The following is a 24,865-nucleotide window of genomic DNA, read 5'->3' on the forward strand; positions in this document are numbered from 1 at the left end:
GACTAATATTTGAACAAACTATTATGTTCTGCCACTGCTCATTCAAAACTGCAGGAACACAAAAGCCATAAACAAAGACCATTTCCAGAGGAAACCTGATGATCAGGTTGACAATCAGACGTATTAGGTCCTGAATGAGCAAGGCTGATGTTTACTTGAACTCTTGATACTCATGTCAATGAAGTCATGCTACCAGAATAAACTTTAGCAAATATATTCCAAATGACAATTTAAAATATCACTTGGAAAAAAAATCAGCCAACAGGTTTTTATGAAAATGAAAGTCATACACATGACATCTGTCACATTAGTGTTCGAGATAATAGTAACGTTCATACAGTTTTTTCAGAAAAAGTGGATGAGTCCCTCAAACAATGGAAAGAGCTGCCATTGAACCAAAATACAAAATGAAGACACTCCCCTGCCCCAGAACCCAGTAATTTTAAGAAATACATTCCTTTGGTGATAAGAGATACAAACCAACCCTGTGCTCCCAGACCCTCCAGGGTTCTGAGAACTGCTCACTCATGTTCTAACTTACAAACGGCTCCTGATCTAAGAGTCAGAAACCCCGGGCTCATGCTGTGACTTGGCTATTGGCTGCAAGTCATTCATGGAAACCTCGTCTCAGTCTCTTCATCTGTGCGTGGCATAATGCCACAAGCATCACCGAAACGGTGCAAGAACGACTAAAATAATGCATATGCCAGCGGCTGAGACAATGGGAGGATACGGCGGGCAACTGATAGACATATGTGACAGATGAACCTAACTTTACAAAATAAATGTCTCCTTGTAAAGATATTATTCTCACTCTTGATTATGTTTTTAAAGTGCTGAAGCTAAAGTTAATCTTAGATATCGCTTAAACACGGACTCTGAAATATGACACAAATGAACTTATCTACGACACAGACACCGGTTCACAGACCCAGAGAACAGACCGGCTGTTGCCAAGGCGGAGGGGGCTGGGGAGAGGGGAGGACTGGGAGCTTGGCATTAACAGCTGTAAACTCCTGCATACAGAATGGGTGAACAACAAGGTCCCGCTGCACAGCACAGGGAACTACAATCAATATCCCATGACAAACCATAATGGAAAAGAAGAGAAAAAAACACACGTAAAACTGAATCACTTTGCTGTACAGTAGAAATTAGCACAACACTATAAATCAACTATGCTTCAATAAAATATTTTTTTTAAATAAAGATGCTCCTAGCATTAAAAGAGACCAGTAAACATACAAACTAGAAAACCCTGGCTTTATTTACTTACTTGAAAATTAAAGAAGGGACATACGTGATAGGGTTTCCTGGTAGTAAAGACATGCCTGTTAAACGACCAGTCCTACAGATTTATTTGGGCCTTCCCTGGAGGCTCAGACAGTAAAGAATCTGCCTGCAGTGCAGGAGACCCTGGTTCTAACCCTGGGTTGGGAAGATCTCCTGAGGAAGAGAATGGCAGCATTCTTGTCTGGAGAATTCCACGGACAGAGGAGTCTGCTGGGCTACAGTCCACGGGGTTGTGAAGAATCATATACACCTGGGCGACTAACACTTTGACTTTTCACTTTCATAGGTTTATTTATAAGGCATATAAAACATAAGCTGAGGCAAGATATTACAAAAGAGTTCTATAAAACAGAATAGGATGTTGAATACATAACTCAGTATGATTTAGAAAAAAAAAACTAATTAAAACTGCGCCCACCCTTGCAATCTACTTACTGCTACTGAATTAGGTAAACTATGCACTGCACCATCTCTTGAAGAGATGATTCCACTTTAGAGTATTTATTATTTAAATATTTCAGTTTTCATTTTGCACGAGAGGGGGCACTGTAACGCTTATTTTCTTTCTTAAGCAATGAAAAACACATTAATTTCCATCTCTTGAAAGCTTTCATTTGGGGGGGGGAATCTAAATAAGGTGAATCAGTAAACATGCGTTAATTTTTCAAACAGATTTTGGTTGGAAATATTCTTTGCACCCTAAATGTTTCCAAGGAGAAAAAAAATGTAAAATTATTGCAGTTAAAAAGCAAATGGGATAGAATAACAAATAATATGTTATTATGAGACATTATAATTTCTGAAAACTTGACTTGTATCACTTTCTTTTTCAGATTTATTTTTGGCAGTGCTGGGCCTTTGCTGCTGGGTGGACTTTCTCCAGTTGCGGTGAGCAGGGGCCACTCTAGTTTCGACGAGCGGGGTCGCTCTCCACTTGTGATGAGCGGGGCCACTCTCTTCATCGCGGTGCGTGGGCTTCTCAATGCAGCGGCTTTCCACAGTTGCGGTGAGCGGGGGCCGCTCTCTACTTGTGATGAGCGGGGCCACTCTCTTCATCGCGGTGTGCAGGCTTCTCACTGCAGCGGCTTCTCTTGTTGTGGAGCACGGGCTCTGAATGCGTGGGCTTAGTTGCCACGGTGCATGTGGGATCTTAGTTCCTTGACCAGGGATTGAACGTGTGTCCTCTGCAGCCAAATTCTTAACCCCTGGGCCATCAGGTAAGCTCCGGCTTGTATCACTCTTGTACGCAAAACACACAGAGATGTGAACATGTTCATGGTTCAAGAGAAAAGGAGTGTAGACTTAGCAGTGCTTACTAAGACCTCAGTCTGTCTGCACGACACGACTGTTGCCACTCCCCAGGGGAGTTCCTTCACATGTAAAAGAGGATGTGGGAAGGTCGCCCCTGTTTGGCAAATCCTCCTGCTCTGGCTCCCGCGTGAAAAGCTGCTCTTGACCCTCGTGTGATGCCGGAAGCAGGGGGCTGTGCCCCACACTTGCAGAGAAGGACGGCTATGTTCTGACAGGGATGCTCTGTGCTAAATTTAAAAACTCTTTCATGAGACCCAAGGGAGGGCTTTGCAAGGGGACTGGAGTTAAAGTTAGTGGTGCCAAAAACATTCCCAGCACATGCGCACGGTCGCTACAAACCCTGTTTGATAAATATAGCTCTCTGTCTGACTCAATAAGAGACGATCGGAAATGCTTGTCGGCTCTCAGGCTCTGGGGTGTCTTGTGGAGAGGGTTTGTACTTTCAAGGCCTGATGCGCATCTGTTTCCAATGGCTTCTTGATTATTCTTTGTGAACAAAACCCAAGATTCCATTTCTATTTTGGAAAATGTTAAAGAAAACCTCCGATAGTAATGATCTCCATTCTGAGGGAGGCACGTGGGGCCTACAGATCCTGTGTGATCACAGCTGCTCCCGGACGCAGCCGCTTTAAATAGGAGACGGTAACGGGTCTGTCAACAGCTTGCGACACCAGCCAAGCCCTCATGCAACATTCGGGCTGCGTTGAAGGACGTTGTGGAAACAGGATTCGCATGTGCAGTGGTCAGATGTGGCTTTGGAATTACAAGAGAGAGTGCGAGAGCTGCGAATTTCCCCCAGATGAGTTGGGAAATCGTTCAAGACATGACAAACGATGGGGAAACATACAGAGACACACACACGACACATCATATTCACAGTGAAACCGGAGCTCAGAAACAATCCATTTATAAACACAAGTGATTAAAAAGTCTTACATCAAAAATTAATTTTAGAATACCAAAAAGACGGCATGCAACATCAAATGTGAGTTTTGAACCTAAGCCAACAGCTGCCAAAATATTTATAAACATTCCTTTTTTCCCGAGAGGAACAAACTCAGTAACCTCAGACAGAGCTCTGCTCTCCCCAGACCACCCCCGGGGCTCTCTCCTCATGTCTGACAATCAATGGGGACAAGTTTAAGATCAAGGTTATGGTCACACCAATTCTTTCCCTTAACAGATATCTAAACTGAACTCTAGCTCGAGGATTGTGACCACAATTCTACACATTTGCAACATCTTTGTAAACGGATGCTCTCCCATATCTGGCAGTCAGCTGAAGTGGAAACAGTGACCCCACCCAACACATGGTGCAGGGACGCCAACACATGCTCCAGCCTCAACAGCATCCTCACATCCAGGTTCCTGTCTCTTGCACCCTGTGGAATCCTTCGAGGGCGTCACGACAGAATGAGAGGTGCAGAGAAATGTTTCAGCCAAGGTGATGGGCACACTGGTCAGTGCGGGAAGTATCTGATCACAGAAAACAGAAGCAAAAAGACCCTTGGTGACCGCTGATCACCATCACTGCACAGACACGGGAAGGATGGGAAGAGACTGGTCTGCTGCAGAGTTCCTTCTCCTCGGCTGGGTGACCCTTTGTGGGGGCAGTGGGGGTGTCCTCTGCAGCACCCCTGGCCTCGACCTGCCAGATACCAGAAGGAGCCCCTCCCCTAATTGGCACCACCAAAAATGTCCCCAAGCATTGCCAGGAGCTCCTGGAGTTGAGGACGAGTGCTGGGGAGGGTCTGGCACGGAGTCTGGTTTATTCCATGAGGACTGACGCTGCTGCAGCTTATGGTGTGGCTGCCAGAAGCACTGTGCCCAGCTCTCTGAACCTGTCCATGTGAGACGCCATTTCTAGCTGCCACCGTTCTCGTCTCTTGTTATCCATCCATCCCATCCCCACTACCATCCTCTGGATGTCTTCCTGTCGGCCTAGACTCCCCTCCACAGGGGTCACATCAACTGCGATGCTTTAACCAAGCCTGATCAAGGACGTCACAGAGGAAGTAGCACCTTCCAACTCAGTCCTGCAGACCTGAACCGTGACCAAGGAAGATGGAATTCACTTTTTCAGCCACAAATACGTTGTTGGCATAGAATTAATGACTGGATCCATCCTTGAATCTTATAAAAACAGGAATATATGCCAGACTGTCCCTAGTCTATACATGTGGACATCATTATAGACAGAACAACAATATTAGACAGAAATCAATAAAGAAAGCAAGCCCTAAACCAAGGCTCTGCCATATTTCACAACTGACTTTCACATCTTGAGTTTATCCACAACAGTTTTGCTGTTGTGCAGTTTTTTTTAATTGTCTCATGATTCTGTAACTGTGGCTTCTGACCTCTGACTGCTCCCCCCACAACCAGAGGAGACCTGAGTGAAGACAGTGTGTTTGGATGTGCTCACCACGCATGCAGGGACCCCGCTGCTGGGGAAACTTCTCGGGGGGAAAGCGGTTTTCTCTGGTCTGCTTTGCAGAAACTCTCTAATTAGGTCAGCTAGTCTGATTACATGAATTAAGGCCCTCCAGGCTCCACAAACACAATAATTCAATTAAGGACCAACAGGACCTGAGTCTCTGAGCAGTAATATAATTTCAGTTCCCCAGTGAGGCAGTGAGCAGAGAACAACTAGATTACCCGTGTCCTGGGGAAGCAGCCAGGGTGCCTGGAACCTAGTCTGGGGGGAAGACAGGGAATCCAGCCTCTTTCCAGATTGTGTTAAATAACATCTTATGGAAAAACATGAACAAACTTTTTGGCCAACCGAATATAAGAAGAACATGCTGTGATGCTCAGTAAGGCTTTCCGGGAAAAATGTGGCCAGTTGAGCAAACTACCAGGCCTGTGTGTTCATAGGGGAAATGTAACAGGGAGAATCCTGACCAGGAAATTTTAATATAAACTGCTTTTTTTGTGGTACCTCTATGAATGGAGAATAATCAAAAACACATCTTAAACACTTACACTCTCTATTAAAATTGACTCAAGACTCTTAAAACTAATGGAATGTTAACATAATTTGTAAATGTTCAATGTGAGAACATATCTCAGGAGCACTTTCATTCTGTCCTCTTTCCTCTGTATTTCATCATCTCTGGCAGTTCACACCGAAGGGACAAGCACAGCACAAGTGAATTGCACAATTTTATCTTTATGTTTTTAAAAACTGCAAATTTCAGCATGTTCACAAACAAATGTGCACTTTTAACACAGGTTCACTTTGGGTCTTCACCCTCTTGGGTAAGAAATGCTTTAAGCTCACAAGACAATCATGAGTAATTCATTTCTAGGGAAAAGAAATTCTCCTACCCTCTTCAATTATCTATATTTAAAAATAGCATTCATTCCCCAAATAAGGCTTAACAATGGAAATAGTCCAACACAGTCTTATTTTACGTCTAAACGTGCTGGAATTTCTTCCTGGAGTGGGACAAAAATCCCCAAAGCTTACGGGAAGGAAACTCATCTTTACGGGCAGAAAGAGCTGTGAGCACTGCCTGGATCACTGTGTGGCTTAAAGATCGCTATGTGATCTATACAGATACCAGCACCTAATAACACGTAAACATTTCTTATCCTGATCCAAGGGCACGCCACAGTGATGGACTGAAGGGACACAGGGCACTCACCCTCTCAGAAGTTTGAAAAGCATGCAGCCCAGGGAGAACCAGTCGGCACTGCTGTCGTAGGCGGTCCCCTTCTGCAGAACTTCGGGCGCCATGTACCCGTGGGTGCCACTGGGGAGGAGAAGGGCGCGTGCAGTCAGCAGCATGTTCCCGCTCACAGACTATTCCAGCTCGCCCAGAGGCCAGGGCGCCATTCATCAAACAGCAGCAAGGCCAAACAAGGGGGAGGGGACACCGGCGCTTCCATCAAGCTTCCATCAGGTGCTTGGCGAACACCCAATAGGAAAATGATCTTTCCTTCATTAAAATAGGAATGAATATTAATAAATTACCATATGAGATAAACGTGAGCCATGTGCATGCTCTGGGCATGCTCCATGGTCTGGGAGGTGAGATCTGAATCTTGTGAGCCTTCCCCACTACAACAAGGGGGAGCCAAGGGTCTCCTGCCCACTGGAGAGCTTTTGTGTGCAGACGTGTGGGGCTGGGGAGGTGATGATGAATGGGTGACCACACTGCAGTGTTCCGGACCTGGAAGCGATGGGGACAGGTTAGTGCCCGTCCCCATCTGTGAGGACAGGTGACCAAACTGCAACACTCTGGATCTGGAAGCAATGAGGACAGGTTAGCCTGTCCCCATCTATGAGGACAGGTGACCACACCACAGCACTCTGGACCTGAAGTGATGGGATCGGGCACTCCTGTGAGGCGCCACCCCCATGCTGAGGACTGGGGTTTGCACAGGCATCCATGGCGGCCCCCACCCCTCCACAGTCATGGTGCTCCCCAAGTGGTGGCGGGGAAGCTGACAGGTATGGAGACAGAGAAATCCCAGGTCTGAAGAGCTGCCGACAGGTCAAAGGACCCAGCTTAGCAAATGTCCAGATGGCTTGCGGGAAGCTGAGGAAAACCACCTGGGAGGACAGCCGCTTACACATAATATGTTCTATCTGCAACTCAAAATCCTCCCCTGTCCCACAATGTGAGCACACCCCATTCCAAGAGCGAGAGAAGGCTCGTGGGAGACTTTCAGAGGTGTGGGCTCAAAAGGGCTCCCCAAAAGCCATTATCTGCAGCTGCGTTCCCATCCGTCATCGATTTTCTTCACTGACAGAATGAGTGATGACGTGATACCTTCACCCTGCAGAACACACGTGGGATGGGCTCAGGGCAGCGCCGGCATTTGAAAAGAACCCCTTGCGTTCTTAGAAGCATTTCTAACTTGCTTATGCTCAGTTTCGGTGAGCATCTGCTCAGACAAGTGACCCTAGATTGTTGATGACTCTGGCTCAACACTGGGACCGGTGTCCTCTCAGCCTCATAGTTCCAGCTTGAAAGACTTCCGAACAGTGGAAACGGGCACCGGTCCATCCACCGGAAAAACTCCGCCCCCTGCAATCCAAAGTCTGCCGGCATGAGGTCAGCGAGCCACGCTATGAGGACGTCAGAGATTTCCGTAAGGGGCATCCAAGCCATTTTCTGGGAAGGCTTAATTTCAGTGTGGCCAGGAAAACCTTGGTGGCTTCATAACCTGCGATTCTCGGGATCAAAACCCAGTCCTGGGATGGGAAGACCTCGACAAGGAGACATACACGGGGTTAACGCACATCACGCCTCCGGGTGGACACGGCACACAAAGCAGAGCACTGGGCCACCTGCCACGTGGTTTCCAGTCGCTGCCACTCGGCAGCACCCGAGGCTGCCTGCACTTCCCACTGCTGGTCTGTGCTGTCCACGCTGAAAGAACACCTGAGCATTTAAAGGCATGGTGACTAGAGACCGAGAGTTGCATTCTTGAGAAAATCAGCTGGGACTCAGTGAGTCACTGACGATCTGCTTGATTCCACAATCAGAGTTTTCCTATGTCGTCTGGTGGCTGCTCCACAGTTCACTTTCAGTTTCTGAGAATCCAATTCCATCATTAAAAGGACGGAGTCGGGGTCAAGATGGGGAACCAACCACGATGCTGCTCTGCCAGCATCAGATGGAGTCCTGGGATCACACCTACCACTTTGAAAAGACCCGAGAAGCCCAGTCGAGGGTGAAAAGTCTGGCCACAAGCTTTTAATCTAGTACCAGGTCCATCCTCTCAAAGCCTCGGGGAGTTCAAACGAGTGTAGGGAGCTGGAGCCTTAGAGCCGGACAGAACTGGATTTTAATTCAAGCCCCACGATCTGCCAGGCCTGTGACTTTGCTCAAGTTCCTTAGTTTCTTGGAACCTCAGATTCCACCCCATAAAAAGTCGATGATTATATCCATGCCCTATGCGGGCTTCTAAAGAGCCTCTTGATGGAAGTCTTGAAAGAGGAGAGTGAAAAAGTTGGCTTAAAACTCAACACTCAAAAAACAAAGATCATAGCATCCGGTCCCATCACTTTATGGCAAATAGATAGGGAAACAATGGAAACAGTGACAGACTTTATTTTCTTGGGCTCCAAAATCACTGCAGATGGTGACTGCAGCCACAAAATTAAAAGACGCTTGCTCCTTGGAAGAAAAGCTATGACAAACCTAGAAAGCATATAAAAAGCAGAGACATGACTTTGCCGACAAAGATCTGTATAGTCAAAGCTATGGTTCTTTCAGTAGTCATGTATGTACGTGAGAGCTGGAACGCAAAGAAAGCTGAGCGCCAAAGAATTGATGCTTTTGAACTGTGGTGTTGGAGAAGACTCTTGAGAGTCTCTTGGACTGCAAGATCCAACCAGTTCATCCTAAAGGAAATCCTGAATTGGAAGGTCTGATGCTGAAGCTGAGGCTCCAATACTTTGGCCACCTGATGCGAAGAACTTACTCATTGGAAAAGACCCTGATGCTGCGAAAGATTGAAGGCAGGAGGAGAAGAGTGTGGCAGAGGATGAGATGGTTGCATGGCATCACTGACTTGATTGACATGAGTTTGAGCAAGCTCTGGAAGTTGGTGATCGACAGGGAAGCCTGGTGTGCTGCAGTCCATGGGGTTGCAAAGAGTTGGACACGACTGAGAGACTGAACTGAACAGAACTGAATGAAGACACTAACAACAACATATTTAGGCCGCCAGCTATGTGTTCCTGGGACAGCCAATGCTCCACTCACAGCATGACTGCTGTCCCCACACCAGTCACTTCCTGGACAGTCCCCTGGGCGGCTGTTCTGGGAGGTCAGGGAGCCTGTCTGCCTCAGCCCCGCAGCACCGCCAGCACCTGGCACACAGCCAGCGTCAACTAGACCCTTACTACGTGCAGGAGGCGACCGTACGCTCACAACTGTCACATGCAGTGAGCAGCACTGTAAGGAGAAAAACGAGGCTGGTGCCACGTGGAAGGATTCAAACCCACACCTGTCTCCAAAGCCTCTGTTCTCCGCCTCCTCCACCTAAAAACATACTTCTTCATTGAGCGTTTATCCTTTTCAAGTAGCGACCTCACTATCGTCATTTAAACATGGAAGCCAAGCTTCCCGACAGGGTCGGAAGGTTGAACCCTTAATGGATGCGGTTCAGATAATGGACAACAGACCACCTTTCAGGCCTGGCGTGTGAATTACAGTAAGACGTGAGCGAGGCCCTATAAGGGAATGAGTAACCCTGCTTCTGAAAGTTAATTCCTTTGGGAGATTAACTCTTATGAGCTCTTGGGTTCATATTCAGTTGTGACTACCCTAAATTGAAGAAATTAGCATATCAAATAGCTGTGGCATTAAAAATTCAAATGACTCTCTTAAAAATGTCTGATGAACTCCCTGGGAGAGGCTGATATATCCAACCCCAGGTTCTGGCCTCATAATTGTCAAGTGCTGGCAAAATGCTAAGACTTTTATCACCCTGTCCCACATTCTGCAGGAAGGGAGAGACATCTTTACAGAAACGGCACTAATTGCCATTAATATCTGATCAGAGCTTTAAATGGCAATTCTGATTTAATGCAGCCCCTCGTAAAGTAGTGCAGTTTTAGAACCATTTTACTTCTAGTCTCACACACACAGAAAAGGATTTATAGTTTATTTTCTGCATGGATGCATGAAACAAGACCCCTGGGAGTTACTTCAAGACCATTCAATACAGCGATGATGCACAATAAGATAGAATGTTAAGAGACTCACTGCTAAGACTGACATACTGAAGAAGAAAATAATTGAGGGAATTTTTTCCACAAACTGCACACCTGTCCATACTTTCTACACAGATAAACTGACACCAAAGAAACAGGAATGAAAACCAGTACACATTCTGTTCTGCCTGTGTCGAGCGCAGGGGCAGCCACCACACGCCTGCTGACGCTGCAGCGATCTCGGGCTCAGGCAAGCGCTCAGGACGGTGTCAGCACGTGTGGTCCACCGAGGCGGGGGGCAGGCATGGCCAAGGGCAGGGGCTTCCGGCAGCTTCCTCTGCATGGAGGACGCATGTAATATTGAAATCTAACAACAGGATCTGCGTGAAAAGTTTGAACTGCAAGTAGATGATTCTTTTAATTAAAAAAAGAATCCTAATTTTTTTTTTTAGGGGAAAAAAAAAGGAAATGTTTTGAAAAAGAAGGAGAGAGAGGATGGAGAGAGAAGCTTGACTTCTGGGCTTTCCCTGGAAAGCTCTGTGCCGTTGCCTGTGCCCCTTCTTTGGCACATAAGCTGTCATGGTCTACTACGAGCGCTGCCCGGAAGATGAAGAGCGTGAGGGTCACAGAGCCAGCGTGGACTCGGCTCTGCTGCGAAGGCCCCCATCCCGCCTCAGCCTCCCTGTCCCGGGCAGCTAACACTGTGGATCCCCTGCAAGCCCCCAGAATGGTGAAAGCAAGCACCCCACCCCACTGCTCTCCTCTCCCTCTGACCCAGCATCATCACATGTTGGAAACTACTGCAGACCAGAGAAAACTGGGAGAACAAACGACCATGCTGGGGTCTGAGCGAGAAAGTGAGTGGAACTAGGAAATGACAGTGAACAGTCAGTGTGACTACTCACACGCTCGCGTGCGGCTTCTTTTTGGAAAAATCGCAGGCAAGACCGAGGTCTGATATCCTCACGTGTCCGTGCTCATCCAGGAGGATATTGGCGGGCTAAAATGAAAGAGAAGGTGATTTCTGCGAGTCCCCAAGGCGTCCCGAGGCCTGGAGAACTTCCAGAGTCACAGGCACTTGCTATCATTATTTTATCCCAGTTCATTCCTACACATGAATTCTAGTATTAATTACATCATCACCTCCAAGTGCGGCATGAGACTGACAATGACACCTATGTTATGGATAACTTTAGCAGGAGAATGGCGAGGAGGGATGGAGAAGAGTCTACTCGTTTGGCAATGGAACACAGGGCAGGTAACACAGGAGGGTCACCACCACAGTTCATCGCTGTTACAGTATTTCCCTTCCACGCAAGAACCGCAATCCAGCCGGGATGGGGTGTCTCTCCACAAAGGGAGTGAGTCCACTGGCTCCTCCGCCTCTGTGAACCACTAGGCTTTGAACCGTGGAACTCAGCACAGAAAGCAATCTTGTAACAATGTACAAGTCATGACCTAGGAAATCAAAACATTCCATGGGGCCACACTAATCCTGATAAACATTATTTCACTTTATTAGGAGAGAATCTATGGAGGCCTTACCAAATGACCGGATATGATTTTGACCTCAACTCTGCTGAAATATATCCATTAAGATTAGATTTAGTCTGCGTGATCATGGAAAATGAAACTCCCCTCCCTAATATACACTGAATTACAGACATCTTGGTATTTTTCTGCTGGAGATCAACTATTGTTTTGCTCAAAATAAAAATAATGGCATGCCATTATAAAACTGAAGCATGAATAATCATGAGTGACTAGAAATAAGTTTGAATAGAAATTAGATAATACCACTGCCTACTAAATAGTTTAGAAAACAGAAATACCACATCAAGATGATTCGAGACCGGTTACAGATTTAAATTAAAATGTATTACAATGGCGCTTCATGGGCTTTCGGCATGCATTTTATTCTTCTGCAAAACTCACCCTGAGGAAATAAAATGTCATGTGCCAACCAGAGTCTAATTATTTCTAATTTGATGAAAATACATTTTTTTTTGTCTTCTTTATGCTCCTATGAAGGCTATGGGAGTAATTCTTTAGCTTTGCAGGAGGCTTTGAAAGTTACAAAGTACTTCGTGGAAAAAAAATAATACGCTCAACTGTGAAATACACCATTTCGGATTCTTAGGAGGTAACCTCCTTTAGAAGCCAACCAAAACACATGAGCCCCTTAGAGAAGGGGGCATTATCGGTACACTTGATCTGGTTAACTTGCTTTCAGTTTAAGAAGGAATTGGAGAGTGGAGGCAAACAGGCTTCTCCTACGGGTTTCGCATCCTCCAGAAGCTGCCACGCCTATCACATTTCTTCTCACCATTATTTATACCTTTATGTGCCTGAATGATCATCTCTATAATTTGTCACGGTCCCTTTCATCTGCTCCCTCACCTTCATTCTGCTGGCTACATGAATATCACCTCAGAAGTACCAAGCAAACCACCAACTCCCTCTCTCATGAAGGATCCTCGACCAAGCAAGCATCGTGCTCTGGAATGGAAAAACTGAGAAAGCACCTGCTTCATTCTGTTCAAGTCCAGTAAGACTTTTTAAAGGGAAGCACGGTAAAGAAGCCTCAGTGTGGCAGACTGGGGCTATGGAGTTCTGGAACCTAGAAATGTGCTAGTGACTTTTTTAAGGCAATCTCGAAATCGCCTGAGGTTCAGAGGGTGGGGGAAATTCCGCCGGCTTTCAGATACCCCATCCCCACCTGATCAGCCCTGCCTCAGTCTTTCTATGTGCAAGTTCACCAGTAGATATGTCCCGTACGACAGTGGTTCTCTGCTTCTTTATCTCTGTACACCTTCTGCCCTCACACCAAGCCAGGGCCAAATCAGTTGCTTGGTGAACATTAACAGAATTATGATCAATTGTAAAATGGGTGACAACAACAAAAAAACCTACCCTGCTTTTCATAATTAACTAATTAAAATATCTGAGCTGGCGTATGTGCTGCACCAGGCAGGAAGGAGACAGGGACAACGGGGAAAGACTGGAGTCCTCAGAAAAGAGTCCAGTGTCTGGAGGAGACCGAAATCATGAAGGTGATATTCTGCTCAGGGCTGAGAGGAGGAAAATGACGGGATGCCATGAAAGAGGGGGAGATGCATGGGGGACCACAACTACCACACGACTGCACGTCAGACAGACGGCGGGGAATCCGGCAGACCACCTTACCTTCAAGTCTCTGTAAACGACAAACCGATTGTGCATGTGTTCCAGCCCCAGGATGATTTCTGTGGCGTAAAACCGCATCTCCTTCTCAGAAAACACCCCGTGCTGCGAAAGGTGATAGTGCAGGTCACCCCCTGGAATCAGAGACGCAGAGTGTAACTCGGTGCGTGAATTCCAGGGAGACAAAAGTCACAGTCATCGTGCAGAGTCATGACACGGTTAACTCACTTTATGCTTTGTCTACATGTATGATATAGATGTATCATTGACTTCTGTAATCTGATGAAACACTTTAAAAAATCCCAGAGAAAACTAAACCACTGAGAAGACTCAGATGCGACAGTGGCCGGGACAATATGAACCCAAGCCTCCGCTCTCGGATGGACATCACAGCTCCCATGTGTACCACTTTGGGGGAGGTGGGACGGGGGGCGAGCTGATCCTTTGATTACTACAGTCCTGTCTCCTAACTGACTCAACCCATGTAGTGAGGCAGTAGGTGGCCTGGCAACTGGCTCTGTGGATAGTAAATATGGAGACAAAATAAATACACTGCTCATATTGATAGATATTTGAGAAAGCAAATACAGTAAAATTTTAACTGGTAAAAAACCCAGGTGGTTGGGTGTTTGGGTGTCCCCAGTAAAATCCTTTCAATGTTGTGGTATGTTTGAATTTTTCACAATAAAGGGTTAAAAAAAGTCAATGATCATATGGCCTCCAGTTAGAGAGACAGAGAATGCCACCAACAGGGTAAGGGAATGTTCTCATAAATGATAAAGGCGGAGCCATAGCTGATTTACACAGGTTCACATGTGTCCACTTCCATTACCTTTGATTCCCTAAGTATCTTCCTGTTCACACACGCATATTCTTGTGTAACTATTTTCGATCAGCAAGTAAAAGATTTCCAGCATCGCTGAAGGCTCCCTATGCCCACCCCAGGCAGCATTATCAGCTCACAGCCCCTCATTACAGCCAACTGGACTCTACTCTGACCTCTCCCCTCACATCAATTAGCTCTGCCAGTTCTGACAGTGACAAAAATCAAGTCACGCAGGAAATATGCCGCTGTGTCTGGCTGCTTTGCTCATTATTACATCTGTGAAATTCCTTCATGCTGTTGGATGGGTCTGGTTCTAAATCAAAAACTCAAAACATAACTAAAACTTCACTTTCTTTCTTTTTTTTTATTTTTTTTAAATTTTTTTAATTTTATTTTATTTTTAAACTTTACATAATTGTATTAGTTTTGCCAAATATCAGAATGAATCCGCCACAGGTACTTCAAAACAGGTATTCATTTATGGAAATATATGCTTTTCCATTTCAGCCTCTGTTACTAAAAATGCTTTGAATTAATTATATCATGTCACTTTCTAGTATTAGAAAACTGAGTGAGTGAGTGAGTCAAAGCTGCTCAGCTGTGTCTGACTCTTTGCGAACCCATGGACTGCAGCCTGCCAACCTCCTATGTCCATGGGGATTCCCCAGGCAAGAATACTGGAGTGGGTTGCCATGCCTTCCTCCAGGGGATCTTCCTGACCCAGGGATTGAACCCAGGTCTCCCACACTGCAGGTGGATGCTTTACCATCTGAGCCACCAGGGAAGACAGTTAGAAAAGTACTTTCTGGCCAAAGTTCTTCCTGTATTCTCCAGTTCATCACTGACAGTTTAAAGATTGATATATGGTGGGTCTGGACTAAACGTACAGACTATTGGTATAAAATCTGAGCTGCTTCAGAGTCAGTCCTTTAGTTCAGTTCAGTTCACTTCAGTTGCTCAGTCGTGTCTGACTCTTTGCGACTCCATGAATCGCAGCACGCCAGGCCTCCCTGTCCATCACCAACTCTTGGAGTTCACTCAGACTCACGTCCATCGAGTCAGTGATGCCATCCAGACATCTCATCCTCTGTCGTCCCCCTTCTCCTCCTGCCCCCAATCCCTCCCAGCATCAGAGTCTTTCCCAATGAGTCAACTCTTCGCATGAGGTAGCCAAAGTACTGGAGTTTCAGCTTTAGCATCATTCCTTCCAAAGAAATCCCAGGGCTGATCTCCTTCAGAATGGACTGGTTGGATCTCCTTGCAGTCCAAGGGACTCTCAAGAGTCTTCTCCAACACCACAGTTCAAAAGCATCAATTCTTCGGCGCTCAGCCTTCTTCACAGTCCAACTCTCACATCCATACATGACCACAGGAAAAACCATAGCCTTGACTAGACAAACCTTTGTTGGCAAAGTAATGTCTCTGCTTTTGAATATGCTATCTAGGTTGGTCATAACTTTCCTTCCAAGGAGTAAGCGTCTTTTAATTTCATGGCTGCAGTCACCATCTGCAGTGATTTTGGAGCCCAGAAAAATAAAGTCTGACACTGTTTCCACTGTTTCTCCATCTATTTCCCATGAAGTGATGGGACCGGATGCCATGATCTTTGTTTTCTGAATGTTGAGCTTTAAGCCAACTTTTTCACTCTCCACTTTCACTTTCATCAAGAGGCTTTTTAGTTCCTCTTCACTTTCTGCCATAAGGGTGGTGTCATCTGCATATCTGAAGTTATTGATATATCTCCCAGCAATCTTGATTCCAGCTTGTGTTTCTTCCAGTCCAGCGTTTCTCATGATGTACTCTGCATATAAGTTAAATAAGCAGGGTGACAATATACAGCCTTGACATGCTCCTTTCCCTATTTGGAACCAGTCTGATGTTCCATGTCCACTTCTAACTGTTGCTTCCTGACCTGCATACAGATTTCTCAAGAGGCAGGTCAGGTGGTCTGGTATTCCCATCTCTTTCAGAATTTTCCACAGTTTATTGTGATCCACACAGTCAAAGGCTTTGGCATAGGCAATAAAGCAGAAATAGATGTTTTTCTGGAACTCTCTTGCTTTTTCGATGGTCCAGCGGATGTTGGCAATTTGATCTCTGGTTCCTCTGCCTTTTCTAAAACCAGCTTGAACATCTGGAAGTTCACGGTTCACGTATTGCTGAAGCCTGGCTTGGAGAATTTTGAGCATTACTTTACTAGCATGTGAGATGAGTGCATTTGTACGGTAGTTTGAGCATTCTTTGGCATTGCCTTTCTTTGGGATTGGAATGAAAACTGACCTTTTCCAGTCCTGTGGCCACTGCTGAGGTTTCCAAATTTGCTGGCATACTGAGTGCAGCACTTTCACAGCATCATCTTTCAGGATTTGAAAGAGCTCAACTGGAATTCCATCACCTCCACTAGCTTTGTTCGTAGTGATGCTTTCTAAGGCCCACTTAACTTCACAATCCAGGATGTCTAGCTCTAGATGAGTGATCATACCATCATAATTATCTGGGTCGTGAAGATCTTTTTTGTGTAATTCTTCTGTGTATTCTTGCCTTCACAGTTGGCTTTTAAATATATTCCTGTCTTTGGCCTATGAATCTTTAGGAGACATTTCATGCCTAAAGTTGAGGGCCAGTTGACTGCAGTCAACTTTTTATAATGAAGTTGAATTGGAAATTCAAAGAGTGAAAGGTTTCCTTAAACTTGAGGGGGAATCTAATTATCTGAAAGACCCAAATGGCCAGTCTGTCTGGAGCAATGCAAGCTAAGATCAAACATCCTGAAACAAACAAACAACAGCACGGCAGAGTCACTCAGTGTATTCAGACTCCCCACGTCTTGCTTACCATTCATCAGATCCAAGATGAAGCACAGTTTATCTGGCGTGTGGAAGGCATAGGTCATACAGACGATGAAAGGACAATCCTAGAGTGAAAAAAAAAAAAAAAATATATATATATATATACACACATATATAAGAAAAGCAAAAGCTGTCCTGGAAAGTATATCTACTACCAAGTGCCACCTATACATTTTTTTTAAAGCCATGACACCGCCCTGTATATGAAACACAGACACCTATGTGGTCACTTAAACAGACCCAGGAAAGGGAGCCTGATTCCATGGGAAAAAAACAATGCAGAGAGATACAGACACTGCTAATTGGAGATGAACTCAGAGATGCTCTGTCGCTCTGATTAAATCATGACTCCTCTATCTATATCTTCAAAAGACTCAGATTCTACAGAAAAATACTACTGCCTTGCTAGTCCTCCTGTTGGTCTACACTTTGGTTCTGGTTATAGTCACATATCCATTTCAATGTCTGATTCTGAGCTGGAAGAACCTTTATCATGGGGAGAAATGTTACTAATATTACTGTCTTGAAACACTAACAACAAAAATGGAATTAACTCAGCTTTGAAAGTAGAAAATATGCCAGGGTGGAGGATAGAATAACTCAATTAAAGATGAGGTAAAGATGTCAATTTTCTCCCAAATTAATCTATACATTCCATGTAAACAATTAAAATGGAAATTGACAAAACTCATCCCCATATTTATATGGAAATGTAAACAACCAAGAAAAGTTCAGATAACTCTTGAAGAAAAATAAAGCTGAAACTTCTGTTCTTCAGAAGGCACCATGAAGAGAGTAAGAAAGGCAAATAATAGAATGGGAGGAGGTATTTGAAATCCACATATATCTTGAATATATAAAGAACCCTCATCAATCAATAAAGAAAAAAGCAAACAACCCAACAGGAAAATGGCGTGCCAATAACAACAACAATACTGTATATATGTTACCGAGTATCAAATAGTGTGTAAGTCTTTAAACAGATGCTAGACCTCAGCTGTCCGCCAAGGAAATGCAAACTGCAAACCACAGCGTTTCATCACTAAAACAAAGGAGAATGACTAAACTCACAAAGACTGATGGTACCAAGTGTTGCAAAGACACAGAGTTAACGGGACTTCCGACATGGTAGCTGGGAGGGCACAATAGTACAACCACTCTCACCAGGCGTTTGATGTCATCTGCCAACGCTGATCACTACCTGCAAAGCCTATGAGCCGGAAATTCCAGCCCGGGCTATTTACCTAACAGTAATCTGTACTCATGTGCCCCAAGGGACCTGCATGAGCATGGTCTTCACAGCACTATTCAAAACAGCCCCAACCAGGAATAATCCCAATGTCTACCGACAGGAGGATGGACACACGAACTGTGGCACGACGGAATACTATAGAGCAGGGGCTGCCAAACTCCTTCTGCAAATGGGCTAGACAGGAAATATTTTAAGCTTTTCAGGCCCCATCCAGTCCCTGTCACATAGGTTTCTCTGCTTCTCTTCTCTTGACAATTTCTTCTCTTTTGCTTTAAAAAAAAAAAAATTCTTAGTTCATAGACTGTGAACACAAGCCAGATTTGGTCCCCAGGCCACACACATAGCCTGATGACCCCTGCTATTTAGCTACAGAAGGTGCTGTTGCTATGAGCAACGACTCAGCTGCATCTCTCAAGCAATACTGAGAGAAGCCAGACACAAAAAGAATACATTTATATCAAGTTCCAACAGGGGCACAGCTAAATTCCAGTGTCAGACATCTGGGTAGTAGTTAGCTTGGGCATGGGGTGAGCAGCTGAAAAGGGTAAAGGGAGACTTCTGGGATGTGGGTGACTTTCTCTCTCTTGACCTAGGTTCTGGATACACGCATGTGCTCCCTGGTGAAAACCCACTAGATCTAGCACCAGGTCCTGCAGTAAGCCAGGCTTTCTTCCTGCAAACTTATCATTCAAATTCTCTGGATCCACCGGGGCTGGACCCCGGCAAGGTCCCACTGAGATACATGCTCAGTGAACACTTGCCACTCAACTGAGTCAAATGACAAACGGCATATCTACATCTACTTCCTTAACAGAAGCCAAAAATTATTACATTCTACAGAATACACACAACAGAGTACTCTGTGAACAGAATTCACTTTGCTCATACCTGTAGATGAAGGGCTTACAGATGAATTTGTGTGGACACATGCCTGTGTGCTCAGGATTCAAGAACTTGAACTCAATTTCCATAAGTCTTCGGGAGGAAATTCATTTTGTGGTTACCTTGTTTTCCTTAAGAGTTCAGTTGAGACGGTCTTGGTGTTCACTAATTTCGAGATTTATTTTGTTTTATATAGTTGTAAAATAAAGCTGCTGTCCTTTATCTGTTAAAAGCTATCTGGTTCTTGGGGGACGGGACGCACCATCCTAATTGGAGCCCCACCAGTGTTTCACCAGACCTTTTCATAGTCTGCTGGTGACGACTCATTCTGCTCTAAATATCATGCTCCTTCCTTAATGGGGTTCCCCACGTACTCTGGTTCCTGATCTAATGAGCAATTCATCCCTAGAGCAGACAAGTGGGTGGACCAGGAACTTAGTAAAGCCTGGGTCTTTTCCCGCTTGAGAGAGCAATTCCACTCACTTCACCCAGGGGACCAACAGAGCCTGGAAAGGGGTATTTCTGAACAGACAGTGTTCAGTCCTTCTAAGGACAGCCCTGAGAAAACAGCAAAAGGTCAAAGTGGAGTTAAGATACTATGTTATTACGATGGGACATGAATTGGAGATTTAGAGTCATAGGCTACTCCAATAGGAAGTGCTCTTCTAAAAAAAAAAAAAATCACCTGGTCCAAATTCTTTATTTTAAAGACGAGGAAACTAAACACTGCCCCCTCCCCCCACCTCCTAAAAGGGAAATGACTTGCCTGAGACCACAAAGAAATCTGATAGCCAGCCAAGATTCAAACCCCAAGTCTCCCACTCTGGACCCTTGCCAGACCCTGTCCTATGTCACTCCACTTACAAAGGTAACGTTTCCATAGAAACGTAAAATCAAAGCTCGGTTAAAGGGATGTGATTCGGTTATCTCTAAGGAGTTCACTGACCAGGATCCCTCATCTCTTAGGCCCTGAGCAGATGGCATCTTGAGTCTCAGGTGGGGTCTGAGACACAAAGAACTGAATGCTGACCCACATAGTCAAACAGGCAGCAGTTTAATAATGGTGTTAACACAGTTTCTAAGATAATTATGGTAAGATGTTCTGTCTTGATTACAAATTCAAGGTGAATAAGAACTAGGTTCTCATAGGTGGATCCTTAAATAAAAGCTCTTAAGCAAGGAATTATCTCCTTTTTTTTTTTTTAAGGTTTTTTTGGGGGGCGGGGGGCATGCAGGATCTTAGTTCCCCAACCAGGGATTGAATCTGAGTCTCCTGCACTGGAAGCATGAAGTCTTGACCACTGGACTGCCGGGGAAGTCCCTGGAACTGTCTTCTTTGACTTCCTAGTGAGCAAAACAGTCCGCATTTTGCAGGAACTTAAACTGTGATAAAACAGACCACAAAGTAGTCCTCCAGAAAAGTTCTCCACCCTGCAGTCAGAGGAACCCTTTCAGAATTGCAAGGCTTATTAAATGGCTGTAAAGATTGTTAAAAGCTCTTTCTGCTGGTCTGGCCTGTCTGCTTCCCTCTCTCCGCAGCGTCCCCGTGTGGTCCTCACTGCATCACTTCAGAGCCCAGCAGTGCTGACCTGTGAGTCCCCAGAGCACCCGTGCTCAGGACTCACACACACCCTAGCGTCCCCTCCGACCCCAGAGGACTGCCCTGTTAAATGCCTTCTGAGCACCACAGACCTCTCTTTCACAGCTCTTGTCACATGTTCCAACAATCGACACATGTCTGAGATTCTCTGAGTAAACACTGCTGTCTCTCATTTTATGCAGCCCTATAAGGGCAAAGGCCAAATTTGCGTTTCGGGACCCCTGCCTCGTAGCAGAGTACCTGGCACAATCTAAGACTCAAGGATGATCAGGAAATGAATAAGCAACACTCCTCATGAATAACTGACTGACTTAATGAACGTGCTGATGGCTCCTCCCAGTAATGGACATACTTGCCCTGATTCCCTTTTCATGACCCAAAAGTTACAGAATAAAACTGGGAACAGTACTTATTGCCTCTTTTGGGGGTGAGAAGTAGGAATTCTCAATTTGAGATTGAAACAGTAAAACAACCTCCAAGCAGAAAGAAAACTCTGATGGTGACTCCAGCTTATTTCCATGCCAACACCTTAGGTAATCATATTGACACAGGCTGATTGATCAACACGTCACCTAAGGAGGCAATTTTAAACTAAAGGTTACTTAAATCCTACAAACTGTAGCCTTTGATCAACAAAAATGACTCTAAATAACTTTACTACAATTCTTTTGGTTAAATTATGCACTTATAATGTTTTTTAAAATGCTAAACTGTCTTGATATTTGAATAAAAAGCAGAAACAAGTCTTAGATTAGTTCAAAGCAGTAGCCCAACATAACTGCAATTTTTTATTTACCCCCTTATGGGCAGACCAGTGAGGAATTCTACAACTACTTAATCACATTCTATTCACCTAAATAAAACAAAAATGCTACATGAAAATTAAAATTGTTCATATATTTTTCCAACACCCTCAATTTTTTTCCATAGGCTCTCCTGGGAATAAACATCCAAGGCTTTGAGATAAGACATTAAAAATCAATATTTTAATAAAGCACTTAAAGTCTGCAATAAGCACACATTCACATCTGAAATGAAGACAGAGACATTTCCAACAGATACTGCAAACCAACGTCATTCACGTTGATTCCAATACAGTGCACAGGCCACTCAGATTCCATTCCAATCAGTTAAAATCTTGGTCACACACACAGAGCCACTCTTACTTGAAATGTTTAATGTCTGCATGTTGGCACGTAGAGGTGCACAATTAGACATTACTGTTCATAGCGATGGCATTTTCATCTGTTATAGTTAAACTGAATTATGATATTTATTGACTTCAATAGTAAAGAGCCTTTCTAGAAGCACTCAAAACTAACACTAGAATAACATAAACCACAACACAATAAATATATTTGGCGACAAGAAAGCATGGCGCCTACAAAGGGATGAGAAAAGAACACTGGGCTTGTTTAGGAAGTGCAGGGACTCTGGGCAAAGAATGATGTGCCTGGATCTCAGGTTCCTTGCTTATCAGCTAAAAGGAATGCCTGAGTGATCATGAAGAACTGAGTCTTTGAAAACCTCTAGGCAGTCCATGGGATCGAGAAGAGTCGGACACGACTGAGCGACTTCACTTTCACTTTTCACTTTCTTGCATTGGAGAAGGAAATGGCAACCCACTCCAGTGTTCTTGCCTGGAGAATCCCAGGGACGGGGGAGCCTGGTGGGCTGCCATCTATGGGGTCACACAGAGTCGGACACGACTTAGCAGCAGCAGCAGCAGCAGGTGAAGGTGAGCTTATTCAGAACCCAGCTGTGACAGCTGGAGGTACCCCTAGGCTCTGTGCCTCACTTGCCAGGGTACACGGGCAATGCCCAGGTTTCTGGGACCATGGGTTTTTCTGGGTGTCTTTACATATATCTGCCCGAGTAAATAAAAGCTGAGATTTTGGTCCCGGTTGATGCCATTAATAGGAAAAGAAATCAGAGCGGGATGTTGCTTTACAAGTCAAGACGACACAGGGTGAAGCTGGCTTTGACATGTGATGAGCTCAAAAAGACAGCTGGTCCAGTGGGCAGAAACATGGCGCTGGAGATGGAAAAGACCAGCATCCACAGCAGGGAAAGGGGGCAAGTGCTGAGGAGACAGGGTCCCCTCCAAATGAAATATGGACTGGCTGCTGCTAAGTTGCTTCTGTCGTGTCCGACCCTGTGCGACCCCACAGATGGCAGCCCACCAGGCATCTCTGTCCCTGGGATTCTGTGGGGCACTCCAAAGGGATAGCTGGGGGTTGACGAAGCCACCTCATTTCCTCTCTGTTTGTGAAGGAGGGAAGCAACATTCCTCTTACTTTTTCTCCTCTGGGTTAGCCCTTCACTGTCATGCAGCCAATTCTTAACTATATTCAGGTGATTTTTTTGGTCACTGATACGATTCTATTCTGCCATCTCTGTCATATTCCACAAAGAAGGAAGTCATAAATGGGCAGTGAAGGAACAAGCGGTCAGTGTGCGTGGCAGTGGCTGGTAGTATGTTCCTAATTCCCAACTCAGACAGAGGCCATCTTTGAATTATTATTTATATTAATTTAGTGCTGCTGCTCCCTGCTATAAATTCTAATCCCCTCAAGAACTGGCTAGCTGCATAATTCAACAGGGGAAAAAAAAAAAAAAACCTGTATCTTAAATTGTCCTGATACCAAAAAAAAAAAAAAACAAAACACCAAATAAATAGAAAAACACACTGCTGCTGCTACTGCTGCTGCTAAGTCGCTTCAGTCGTGTCCGACTCTGTGCGACCCCATAGACGGCGGCCCACCAGGCTCCCCCGTCCCTGGGATTCTCCAGGCTAGAACACTGGAGTGGGTTGCCATTTCCTTCTCCAATGCATGGAAGTGAAAAGTGAAAGTGAAGTCGCTCAGTCGTGTCCGATTCTAGCGACTCCATGGACTGCAGCCTACCAGGCTCCTCCATCCATGGGATTTTCCAGGCAAGAGTACTGGAGTGGGGTGCCATTGCCTTCTCTGGAAAAACACACACACACACACACACAAATGCAATGTTCAAAACTGAATACTCACTCCTGTGCTCACCAGGGACAACATGATCCTTTCATTTAAGGCTAAGGTTTCTCCCTGTTTCATCTTGATTCTCTTCTTATCCAAGCATTTCATTGCATACCTAGAACCATAAATATTACTGAAGAAAATCTATACAGAAAATATATCTAAGTGGATTTAAATGATACACATTATATTGGAGGAAGTTTCTAAAAATTCGGGAAGTCTTTTAAAGCAGCAAAATGCTTCTAAGAGACTAAGGGAATCTGAATAAAGTGGAGACTTCAGTCAGTAACAGCACATCAATATCTGTTCATTCATTGTAACATGTGTCCTGTACTATGGTAAGAGGGATATGGAGTACATAGAAACTCCCTGTACTATTTTTTGCTCCTTTTCTCCAAACCTAAAATTTTTCTGAAGTGAAAAGGCTATTTTAAAAAAATCAAGCAATAATTAAGATATTCCTATTCTTATATGAATTGACATTTCAGTTAAATAAAATAAATAAAATAATAAAGTAGATACACAAAAAATTCAGGGCAATAAATTTTGTATGTATCCCTACTGTCTAGTACTTGTGTGTGTGTGTGTGTGTGTGTGTTTTGTAGGGGTGGAGCCTGTACTATAATATTTAGTGTGTAGGAATTGTGAATTAAGCACATTAAATCAGTCAAGATTTTATAATTAATTAATTATAAAATTAATTAAATCAGTCTAATTAATTAAATCAGACTAATTAAATCAGTCAAGATTTTATAAGCGTGTAGAGGGTAAGATTCTAAAACACTGCTCATCAACTAAATGGGATTTTCTTTGAACGTGAGTATAAAACCCTCTTAATATTCCCAGCAAAACATACAAGTGTAGAATGCTTACATCTTTCCAGTGTCTGCTTTCCTGCAACCGTATACTTCACCGAATCCTCCTCGTCCAATGATCCGATGCACGCTGAAATCATTCATGGTCAACTGTGAATTTAAAAT

General features: G+C 44.6%; 1 protein-coding gene across 5 annotated transcripts in view; it reads right to left on the minus strand.

The window, feature by feature from the left end:
- The window catches only part of GRK3 (G protein-coupled receptor kinase 3), a 122,341-nt gene that overhangs the window by 18,890 nt on the left and 78,586 nt on the right, over positions 1–24,865 (minus strand). For 4 of the 5 annotated variants that reach the window (XM_044930020.2, XM_006055576.4, XM_044930021.2 and 1 more), the window contains 6 exons: positions 24,759–24,850; positions 23,901–24,000; positions 17,127–17,205; positions 13,469–13,599; positions 11,188–11,282; positions 6,255–6,362 (listed from right to left, as the gene is read on the minus strand). In XM_044930020.2, the coding sequence (XP_044785955.1) occupies positions 6,255–6,362; positions 11,188–11,282; positions 13,469–13,599; positions 17,127–17,205; positions 23,901–24,000; positions 24,759–24,850 (605 nt within the window). The remainder of the gene's footprint in view (positions 1–6,254; positions 6,363–11,187; positions 11,283–13,468; positions 13,600–17,126; positions 17,206–23,900; positions 24,001–24,758; positions 24,851–24,865) is intronic. The other variant, XM_044930019.2, reaches the window with a different exon arrangement.

This window comes from Bubalus bubalis, chromosome 17, assembly GCF_019923935.1.
Source record: "Bubalus bubalis isolate 160015118507 breed Murrah chromosome 17, NDDB_SH_1, whole genome shotgun sequence".
Lineage (NCBI taxonomy): Eukaryota > Metazoa > Chordata > Mammalia > Artiodactyla > Bovidae > Bubalus > Bubalus bubalis.